General features: G+C 38.2%; 2 protein-coding genes across 3 annotated transcripts; one reads left to right on the forward strand and one right to left on the reverse strand.

Moving 5' to 3' along the window:
• The first annotated feature begins 898 nt into the window (after positions 1–898).
• Positions 899–4560, forward strand: LOC111449724 (sucrose-phosphatase 1-like). Its single transcript, XM_023089744.1, has 7 exons — positions 899–1106; positions 1184–1483; positions 1649–1750; positions 3084–3278; positions 3371–3881; positions 4131–4177; positions 4275–4560. Exons 1-7 carry the CDS (start codon positions 1047–1049, stop codon positions 4380–4382), a joined length of 1323 nt encoding a protein of 440 aa, XP_022945512.1. The 5' UTR covers positions 899–1046; the 3' UTR covers positions 4383–4560.
• Positions 4561–5123: 563 nt separating this feature from the next.
• LOC111449719 (beta-glucosidase BoGH3B) lies at positions 5124–10985 on the reverse strand. 2 transcript variants are annotated; one of them, XM_023089733.1, is made up of 11 exons: positions 10935–10985; positions 9483–9735; positions 8393–8597; positions 7920–8010; positions 7694–7839; positions 7296–7539; positions 7107–7211; positions 6813–6995; positions 6519–6723; positions 5546–6038; positions 5124–5406 (listed from the first exon to the last, which is right to left on the reverse strand). In XM_023089733.1, the coding sequence occupies exons 1-11, from the start codon at positions 10968–10970 to the stop codon at positions 5316–5318; spliced, it is 2052 nt and encodes a 683-aa protein (XP_022945501.1). In that variant the 5' UTR covers positions 10971–10985; the 3' UTR covers positions 5124–5315. The 2 variants fall into 2 exon arrangements, with proteins under 2 accessions (XP_022945501.1, XP_022945502.1); XM_023089734.1 differs by lacking the exon at positions 10935–10985 and adding an exon at positions 10114–10351.
• Between the last annotated feature and the right edge of the window lie 665 nt (positions 10986–11650).

Consider the following 11650-nt stretch of genomic DNA (forward strand, 5'->3'; position numbering starts at 1 on the left):
GGGTCGGGCGCTTCGCGTGCAGCGCCGGTCGGGCCGGCCGGGTCCGCGCGCCTGACGCGTGCCCGCTGCCGGGTGAGGACGCGCCTCACCAGCCGGTGATCGACACGTGTCGATCACCGGTTCCGCCGCTCTCCTCCGCACGCCGTCCGACGCGTGGCGGCCTCCACCCTCTCTCCCGCCTTCATTTTCCAGGTCTCTTTCCCGTTTCAATCTATTTTCTCTCGATTTTTTTATCTTCCAATCCGTAATCCGATTCGTTAAATTTTCTTCACGAAACTTGTAGACCTCCTATTCTACTCCTTGGAAAGAATTTTCTTAAATTTTTCTGATGATCACAGATCTTATTATTTGAGTTCAAATTCGGAGAAAAACACAAGTTCTTACCGAAAATCACGTTATCTTTAAACTCCGATTTGAACGCCGATCTTGGCCGCCTTCACTTCAGAACTTAACCAGATAGCGCTGTTGGGGGGTAAGAGTCCAAGGATCAACACAAAACGTTGCTAGCACACGAAAATTTTGATGACTTCTCCATGTAGATACTCGTGGACTAACCTGAAGTTCTTGAACGTTTTGTCGAGATAGGAAGGTGCGATTCGTGAGAGCACCTTGCCTCGAGCTATTCAACGGTTTAGATTGGGGACTCGGTTCTCCGGCGTCGGTTCTGATCCGATCTCCTCCCCTTCCTCAAAACCCTAATCTTCTTTCCCTCTTCTTTCTCTTTTCCCCATTTTAACTCAGCCAAAACAAACCCCTCAACTTATAGGGGCGAAATGACTAGTTTGCCCCTATTGTAACCATTTTTTTTTTTTTTTTTTTTTTTTTTTTTTTTTTTTTTTTTTTTTTTTTTTTTTTTTTTTTTTTTTTTTTCAAATAGACACAAATTCAATAACTAAACGTGAAGTTCAACCTTACAGGAATTTGCTCGAGAACTGCAACAGTCGGCCATTTGAACGGCGAAAAAGGTATAAATATTCAGCAGACATCACGATTTTTCGTTCCCTGAGTTTGGCTAATCTGAATCTCGAAGAACGGACTCATCATCAATGGATCGACTGGATGATTCAGCGAAGCTCATGATAGTTTCAGATCTTGATTTAACAATGGTGAGTTTCTTCAACCTCGCGAACACCTTTTCATTTTCCATCTGGAAATTTTAACGAATTGAAGATTGTACATGCAGGTCGATCATGACGATGATGATAACACATCGCTTCTCAAGTTTAATGCTCTATGGGAAGCTTACTACCGTCGGAATTCTCTTCTCGTGTTCTCAACTGGAAGATCGCCGACGAGTTACAGAAAGTTGAGAAGGGAAAGGCCTCTGTTGACTCCAGATTTGACGATAATGTCGGTAGGAACGGAGATTGCTTATGGCGATTTGATGGTTTCAGATGAGGAATGGGAACGATTTCTGAATTGGAAGTGGAATCGAGATGTAGTTGTGGAGGAAACCCTAAGATTTCCGGAACTCAAGCCGCAGGTAGAGATGATAATTTGATTTGTTTTTTCTTTTTCATTCCTTAGTTATGCATTGAATTGATGTTCTGTATATCTCATTGCTTCTTGAGGATGCTTTTGTTTCTAGCCCTAATTGGTTTGATTGGGATGTTTCTTCAACCTACTGCACAAAATGAGGATATTACAGTCAGAAACGGAGCAACGGCCTTTCAAGGTTAGCTTCTTCATAGAGAAGGATAAAGGTCCCCAAGTGGCGGATGCTCTGTCTGATTGCTTGGAGAAACGAGGGGTAAGTTGATGCTTATTTTGTTGGTCTGAACTGGATTTGTTGCTGAATTCAACTGGACCAAAATGATTGTTTTTTTTTACGTCTTGAAAGTTTAGGAACTAAAAGTAGTAATGTCGATGTTCTAAGAGTTTATGAACTAAAAGAAAGTAATATAGATGCTTTAAAAGTTTAGAGACTAAAATGGAATAAACTTAGAACTTTAGACATTAAAGACATTTTGAAAGTTTAGAGACCAAGACGGAACTTTAAAGTTTTAGGACAAAAATTGTGAGATCCCATGTTGGTTGGAGAGGGGAACGAAACATTCCTTATAAGGGTGTGGAAACCTCTTCCTAACAGACACGTTTTAAAACCTTGAGGGGATGCCTGATAGGGAAAGTCCAAGAAAGACAATATCTGCTACCGGTGGGTTTGGACTGTTACAAATGGTATCAGAGCCAGACACAGGGCGGTGTGCACACTGGGCTCCCAAGGGGGTGGTTTATGAGATCCCACATTAGTTGGAGAGGGGAACGAAACATTCCTTACAAGAGTGTGGAAACTTCTTCAGAGTAGATGCGTTTTAAAACCTTGAGGGGAAGTTTGGAAGAGAAAGACCAAAGAAGACAATATTTGCTAGCGGTGGGCTCGGGCTATAACAAATGGTATCAGAGCTAGACACCGGGCGGTGTGCATGTTGGGCTCCCAAGGGGGTGGATTGTGAGATCCCACATTGGTTGGAGAGGAGAACGAAACATTCCTTATAAGAGTGTGGAAACTTCTTCCCTAGCAAATGCGTTTTAAAACCTTGAGGGGAAACTTGGAAGAGAAAGGCCAAAGAAGACAATATTTGCTAGCGGTGGGCTCGAGCTATTACAAATGGTATCAGAGCCAGACATCAGGCGTTGTGCTAGTGAGGACGCTGGGCCCCCAAGGAGGTGGATCGTGAGATCCTACATTGACTAGACAAAGGAACGAAGCATTCCTTATAAGGGTGTGGAAACCTCTTCCTAGCAGACGCGTTTTAAAACTTGAGGGAAAGTCTGGAAGGAAAAGCCCTAAGAGGGCAATATCTGCTAGCGGTGCACTGCCCTGTTACAAAAATGGTATTTAAAATTACAAAAAAACACGGTTTGTTCTCGTCTTGGGTGTGGGGAGAACCTTCTTGAATCAATGGAAATTGGGTCATGAGCAAGGAGTGAGCTTAGATGCCTGTTCAACAATAAGAAGAAGAAAACTAGAACAACACTCTTGCTTGTTCTCTCCGAGATGGTTTATGCTGCAAATCTTTCTCTTCTGCACTCATTTGCTTGTCCTGTGTTACCCTGTTAACTCATTGAATGCATTCTGTCAGTTGGATGTAAAAGTAATCTACAGCAGTGGAATTGCTTTAGATATATTGCCAAAACGTGCTGGCAAAGGAGAGGCACTTGCATATCTTCTCAAGAAGTTCAAAGCTGATGGGAAAGTTCCAGCCAATGTTCTTGTTTGCGGCGACTCTGGAAACGACACCGAGCTTTTCAGTGTCCCCAATGTCTATGGTGTAATGGTCTGTGGCCTTGAAAACTCTTCATCGTCTAAGTACATATCAACGGTGAACCGTTAGATTTATGGTGTCAAATGTTTCCCTCATCTGTGTAGGTAAGCAATGCACAAGAGGAGCTACTGCAATGGTACGCCGAGAATGCGAAGGACAACCCGAAAATAACTCATGCAGCTGAGAGATGTGCAGGAGGGATCATAGAGGCTATAGGCCGCTTCCAACTTGGTCCAAATCTGTCCCCTAGAGACATAGATTTCAAAGGCTGCTGCTGCTGCAAAGTGGAGACGACTGATCCTTATTTTGAAGTCGTGAAATTTTACGTGCTTTACGAAAGATGGAGGCGCGGTGAAGTCGAGAAGTCAGAGGTGTATCTTGAACATCTGAAGTCCATCTTTCATGCAGAAGGGATAGTTGTGGATACGAGCAGGAACGAGCGAAGTAGAGAGGAATTGGTAGATGGAATGAGAGGGTTATATGGTGACATGAAGGGCACCCGATTTCGAAGCTGGGTTGATGGACTCTCCTCCTCAGAGATCGGATCGGATTCTTGGCTTCTCAGGTTCAATAAGTGGGAATCGTATTCTTCCTCGTCTTCATTATCATCGTCAGGTAAGAATTAAGATCTTCGCATCATCATCATCATCATCATCATAAGATGTGAGATCCCTCGTCGGTTGGGGAGGATAATGAAACATTCTTTATAATGGTGTGAAAACTTCTCCTTAGCATATGCATTTTAAAAATCTTGAGGGGAAACCCGAAAGAGAAAGCCTAAAGAGGACAATATCGGCTAGCGGTGGGCTCCGACTGTTACATCAGATATCTTCTCCCTTTCATTACTCATCGTTCTTTTTACAGCAAATCGGTTCATGGGGAGCTCAACTACAATTCTAATGAACTTGCAAGTAAAAACTAACACGAAAATCCTTTATTTTATTTCATTGTTTGGTTGTTTTATGATGTTTGCATTTTCGTCCATCTCACTCAATGAATATGTAACAGAGAAAAGGATCAGAGGATGGTTTGATATGGATGCACGTGCATCACACGTGCTTGGATGGTTCACATTCACATCCAGAATCACAACACCAGTCTTCCTGCTTCGTCTAAAAGAAGTATGTATATATTTCCATTCTTAATTTCAATTTAGAAATTGTTTGTGGTTATTTAAATGTTAGAATAAATAATATTGAGCGTTAAAATCACAGATTTTTTTTTTTTTAATTATTGTCAACACAAGCATGACTCAATTGGATAAAACAAACACGAGCATTGCTCATTTGGAGATCAAAAATTTTAAGGGCCAAGTAGATTCCAAACTATAAACTTTCCCTTTTAAAGACAATATTCAGACCCATCGATTTTTCATCTAATATTCTAATAGTTTTTTCACTTCAAGTGTAGTTTTGAAACATTCACAAAAGGTTAAGACGTAGCTGAAGTTCATAATAATCTAATTTTCTAGTTTAGTCCAAAATTATCATAATTTATACAAATCTCCGGGACCTTCTCTACTCGGTAAAGTATGTGTTTTATATCATTAAGTGATGAAATATATATTATATAGCCAACATTTTCACAACGAAAATTTACCATTCTAGTGAGTAATAACATATATATATATATATTTTGTATACCCCATGTGTATAGTAATGTATATAGTATGATAATTATAGCATCTATATTCTTTGCACATTACGATTCAAGAAAAATATACATATACATTGACATCGAATATATGAATAACCAAATCGAATTTTATCCTGGTATAAACTATATATTCATTGTCTATATCTTTTTGTTTTATGAAAAATATCATGATTTCATGTCTGGGATCGATCAATGGAGAACCATGATGAAGAAAATAAAGGTTAATATGTAAATGGAACTGAAAAGTCTTTGCTACTACAAATCCATAATAACCAGTCGCTAAAATAAATGGCAGAGCATCTGAGGCTGATGATATTGTAACCCTCATAGAGCTCAAAATTTCCTAAAAATAGCCACCAAAGTTTGCAACAAACTAATGCCTTCTAGATAGAACTAGAAGTGTACCTGTAGTACACAAATGGCGATTGTAGCAACGATCATTGCAATAAAGGATGGTGTTGCTTGAGCTCCTGCCGATGTCGACCTATGCATAAAATGAAATCGAAAATAGACATCTTAATGGTATTGAAAGATTTGAAATTCAGATGCAACAGAAGAACATGAACATGAAGATGCTTGAACATACACAAACACCATAAAGATGGAGTAATAGTAGTACTTACCTCGCAACGATGTCCTTGACCGATCCAGTTGTGAGTCCGAAACCCAAAGGAAAAAGTGGATCATAGTGTCGATCTCCAAAGTTCATTGGCAGTTGATCTACAGATTTAAACCATGTTCTTGGAAGCTTCCCACTAAACCCATGGTCTCCATAGAGGGCATCAGTGACTCCCAGGCCTTCAGTCCCAGGTAACCAAGCTGCTACAAGAGCATCCATGGATGAAACGTATGGTTCCATCACAATTGGCCTCCCAGAAATGACAACCACCACACACTTCACAGACTCACAAACATTTTTTATGATGCTTGGACCTGGATCTAACATGGTAAGCGTCGTACTATCCCCTTCTGTCTCGGCATACGGGGCTTCGCCAATAACGACAATGGCGTATGAGAAGCCATTGGACTTAACAAAGTCACTGTCGGGATCCTCACGGAATACAACCTCTGTGCTCGGATCAACTGTTGATTTAATGGCAGTGAGGATGGTAGTTCCTGCCGATCAGGAAAAGGAAATCTAAATTTGTTTCTACTCTAATATCAAAGAGAAAGCCCTGAAGAATGAACATAAAGGAGAGAATAATCTGGCTTATCCGAGTAAGTTTTGGCATTCAAGAAGTACATAAGAAAAAATCTTTGTTATCTACAACTAATACTATAGATATATAGATATGTACACTTAATAAGAATGTGCTTTTGAGCACGTTTAGACTAGCAAACAAGTATCACATTCAGTATCTTAATTAACGTAAACCTCCAAATTATTGGAACAATGCTAAAATGACTAAGATCCCACATCAATTGGGGAGGAGAACGAAGCGTTCTTTATAAGAGCGTAGAAGCCTCTCCTTAGGAGACGCATTTTAAAAACCTTCAAGAAATCTCGAAAGTAAAAGCCCAAAGAAGATAATATGTGCTGGTCGAGAAATATTAATCTCAAATATGGTTATGAAGAATGAGTGAAAAGACACATACCCCTTGTAGCATTGTTGCCGCTGAATCCTTGCCATGCAATTGTCCACCCACCACATTGATATCCTAAATTATCAGCATGAGTACCAGCAACAAGGATCTTTGGGGCCTTCTTTGAAAGGGGTAGCAACGAATCGCTATCATTTTTACCATTCTTCAGCAGTACGAGTGACTGCCTCACAGCATCTCTTGCCAAGTCTCTATGTGCCTATCGCCAAGTAAAGATCAACTTCATGTAATTGAATAGCCAATAATAAACGAAGCCAGTTATATGTTTTTGTATAATTGGTTTCACACCTGACTCCCAAGCTCATTGACAAGGCTGTAATCACCCAAAGGGCTTTCAAAAAGTCCCATTGTGAACTTGACTGATAAAATTCTGGCAACAGCATCGTCAATTCGATCCATCGATACGACATTGTTCTTCACTAACAACGTAAGATCATCAATGAACTCCGCATATTTGTAAGGAACCATGACCTGCAAAACACACAGAACCAAAGCCTAAATACTCCAACATTTCAAAGCAACGCATGAACCATATAATCAGACCAATTTTGATTTAAGGTATCCTTAAAAAGAACCACCAACCATGTCAATGCCAGCTGAAATTGCAGCTTGGACAGAGTACGTGTAATTAGAATGCGGCGTAGAAGTTATTCTGTCGAGACCCTCCCAATCTGAGATGACAAAACCCTGAAAATGCTCATAGTAAAATTAGAAAACATCAGTCAGCAGCATCAAATAATTGTCAGACATACCTTAAATTTTCAGACATACCTTAAATTTAAGGGTACTCTTGAGAAAGCGAGTAATGAGCTCACGGTTTGCATGCATCTTTACTCCATTCCAACTAGAATACGAAACCATTACCGATGAAACGCCCTTGATGATCGAATCTAAATAGGCAGGCATGTGAATGCCGAGCAGTCCATGCCTGTCAATAACGGTGTTATTCTCATTGATGCCATGAGTTGTCCCACCATCTCCAACAAAGTGCTTTGCACAGGCGATAACTTTCTTCCTGAAAGAAAATTTGAAGTGTTTCAAATAAATTTGCAGAGAGGAGGAAAGGATTTCACAAAGAAATCAGATATTATTATCTCAGCAATTTGGTTGAAGAATAACATTTTGCATGAATTCATAGTTTTAAAATTCAACATGTTCAAAGGCCATACGTTCCACCAACATAAGGAATCCCCTTCCGGAAATTAGCAGGAGGCTCTCCTTGCAAACCAATTATAATCTCAGTCATATTTTGCACAAGTTTTGGATCCTCACTGTAGCTCTCATAACACCGCCCCCACCTCGGGTCCCTACAAACCTAAAAGAAGTTTTCCTGTTATATATCCAGCTTACTACTCAAACAAATAGTGAGATATTCAATAAGAAACATGGGATTACCGCAAGGCAAGGAGCAAAGGTATAAGAAATCCCTGTGGCTCGAACTTCTAGTGCTGTTGCTGCACCAATTCTTCGAAGTAGGTCAGGGTTCCTGTGTAGAAAAAACTAACACATCTCAATCATGCAATATGAACTTTTAAGTAAAATGTGAAGTTATCCAAATTTACAACAAGATAACGTCGAGTCACGTTAAGTGAAGTCAAGTTTCATTTAAGGAACAAGGGTTTCAAGCTAGTTCAAGTTTCTTTGCAATTCTATGTAATATAGTTTATATGTTTAGAATCATTCGACCTTGACTAGATCAATCACTTGTGGAGTGATTCGAATCTCAAGCAAGTTTTCTTGCCTTGAGATATCTAATTAACGAGCTAATTCAATTCTTATTTCTCATGAGTTAATTTCTAAATTCGCATTGAAATTTTTGGATTTTAGATGTAAAGGTCAAGGTTGTTAGATCAGAGTTGCAAACTTGCCTGGTAGCTCCCAGTCCAACATTATGAGGAAATACTGTAGCATTGTAAACGTTGTTATGGCCGTGAACAGCATCAATGCCATAAATCATTGGGATGCCCAATCGACTAGAAAGAGAACCCTTCTGGAAATCATTAATCATGTCAACCCAATCTTGAGCACGAGCATCTGGAAGCGGCACACTTCCACCACCACTTAGCACACTTCCTGCACAAATTTCACAGTTCATGCTCTTAGAAAAGTTCAGTCATTTGATTCCAATCAATTTTTTAATAGTAAATGTGTGGGTTTTGTATCAATGAGAAGCTCTTCAATCATTCGTTAGTTGTGACAAGTCATAATGGAACTCAGTACCCTCTAGATTATATGCCCTTGAACCTGAATTAGACAGATCAATTCAACAAACTGACACATACAAATATATAGAAATATTGTAATAGCCCGAGTCCACCGCTAACAAATATTGTCTGCTTTGACCCGTTACGTATTGCTGTCAGCCTCACGGTTTTAAAACACATCTGTTAGGGAAAGATTTCCACACTCTTATAAGAAATGTTTCGTTCCCCTCTCCAACCAACGTGGGATCTCACTAATATAGTTTCCAAACTTCAGAACTCACGGTCACAACTCACGGTCACAACATTATAGCAGCTACAATGCTTCAAATATAATCTAACAGCATGCTCCTCATGTACCGATTAAACTCTTAAAAAAGTTACAACAAAGGTGTTATTATGAAGAAAATGATATCAATTAATCTTCAGCTTTCTTCTCCTTGGAACTGAATGAACACTAAGAAAAACTATAATATTCTAAGGTATCATATAGAGCATCAATTTAGTGACAAAGTGGCGAGCATGACTAGCTCACCACCTCAGCTGTTGGCCACAAAAATCAAATGTAGCCAAGAACAGCATCCATTCAGAGTAGACATAAACCAAATCAGGAACTTAGCACTCCCTAAATTGAAAATAGCACCAAACAGTACTCTGAAGTATGAACTACTCTATCATTAAACGTGCAAATCTTCAAGAACATATGGATAAAACTGAGAGTGTAAAGGAGAGAGAGAGCGAGAGACTATTGCTTTACCAATAAAATAATTTTTCATAACTGTAGCATTGGCAACGCTCCTGTCAATCTGAACCATCTGACCAATTTTCTCTTCCAGAGTCATTCGGCCAAGAAGATCCTTAACTCGAACAGAAACTGGCTGCTTAGGGTCTTTGTACTTCAAATTCTCAGCGCCCACCATTATAGCCCACCACCACCAACCCAAGCACAGAATCACAACCACCTGAACAAAATTTTTGGCCATCTTCTTTCCCGAAGAGTTAAACCCACACTGTCAAGAACAAAAACATTCACAAATTGAACCCACTTCTTCAACATTGAACTTACAGATATTTCAATTAAAATTAGAAATGAGACTCAAAGATCGATGTTCAACTACGTTGTTATTTCATAAAAGCCTCTAAATCCAGAGTCGCTGCCTCATTTCCTGGAAGTTTTTGTGCAATCTCTCTCAGTTTTTAATTAGCAGGAATCAGTATTCTTTCAGTAAATCGAAGAACAAACAGCATCAGGTAGTATCAAGACAAACCTACATTACAATCAGCGAAGATTGAAACACTACTAACAATTACCGCTCAAACCCTGGTTCATCAATTATCCGAATCAAAAACAGAGGCAATAGGGCGAAGAAGAGAGAGAGAGAGGTTACCTGAAAGCGTAAATGAGAGTGGCAATGGCAGAAATCCGAATACGGAAGTTAAGTTAAAGCAATGGAAAAAGCCAGTTGTAATGGTGAGAGAAAGCTGGGGAATGGTGAATCCGTAAAAGTAGAGTAAGTTGGTGGGAAAGAGAAAGGTTAGTCGTGGGATAATGGACGTTCTTGGAAAAAGTGGGAGCGAAATAGAGAGAACAGATTCCTCACCCTTCTTCCGCCATTAATGAGCTTCCTTGTTAATCCCAAGTGTAGATTAAGGGACTTAAATACAAGCTCCAATCTCAAACTCCCTTGATTTGGTTTATGGTCGGATCATAAATAAATTATATATTGAAAGATAAATAGATAATATAGGCCGAAAATGGTTAGGAATCTAGTAACCAACCACTATTGGTAGCTCGGCAGGGCGATTGCAGAAAATAATTATCAAAGCAAGGGTTACACAGTGGATGTTGGTTAGGTTACACATTGTGTGCATAGAGTAACTAGCCACCGATGGTCACTCTCAAGAGTGATTGCTGAAAATAGTTTGAGTGAGAAAATTACTTACTGTCATTCGCGTAATTAATCACTAAGGTCTCTTGATTTCGTTTGATTTCGTTTGATAAGTTATGTGATGGTTTATGTATTAAATTCCAGTAGGGAGTTCTATCTTAGTACTCACCCTGTTTTTTAAATGATTTTCAGGCGAGACCGTGTCACAGAAGTGACGAGTATAGTAGAAAAGTTAGTCATGGAGCAACTCGATGATCTTATGTTTTCACTGATAGAACGTTTTCGCATTTAGTTTTTCGTTGATCGGAAAGAAAATGTACCTCTTTCCACTTCCATGGCAGTTTTAAGTTGAGCATTATAAATTTATCCTCGGCTTCAACCTAAAAAAATAAAATTAATACGAATATTTATAAATATAAATTTCTACGTAAATTATAAAATTTTATTTAGTGAATTATAGATTATTTTTTTTAGTTCTAAATTTTAATATAAATCCATTAAATGTAAGCTAAAAAAAGGCAAATGAATATGATTATTATTTTTAAAAAATTATCTTGAAATTATAATAAATTAGTCTTAAATAATTATAGTGAAATTACTTCACTACCCATTAATATGAATTAATTAATTATAAAGCTTTATTGATTAGAATATTATAGATTTATAGCTCAAATTTCATTTTTAGTCCCTAATTAATAAATTTTATATTTAAAACAATTTTTTTAATATTAATGCAAAGGTTAAACATAGATTTTAATTTTTTTTCAATTTAATTCTTCAAAATAAATACTAAATTTTAGTAAATAATAAACTTAAATAGCATAGTATTTATAAATTAATGGCGAAAAATTTAATTAAAAAAATTAATTTCTAATCCTTAATCCGAATATTTAAGATATTAGTAGAAATTTCGAGTTTTATTCATCGGTGACTTTATTTTCCTTATAAATCCCGACTCCTTTCTTAAATATTATCCTCATATAATATATATATATATATATATATATATATATATATATATATATATATATATATA

The sequence above is a fragment of the Cucurbita moschata genome, unplaced genomic scaffold, assembly GCF_002738365.1.
Source record: "Cucurbita moschata cultivar Rifu unplaced genomic scaffold, Cmos_1.0 Cmo_Scf00011, whole genome shotgun sequence".
In the NCBI taxonomy this organism is placed as follows: Eukaryota; Viridiplantae; Streptophyta; class Magnoliopsida; order Cucurbitales; family Cucurbitaceae; genus Cucurbita; species Cucurbita moschata.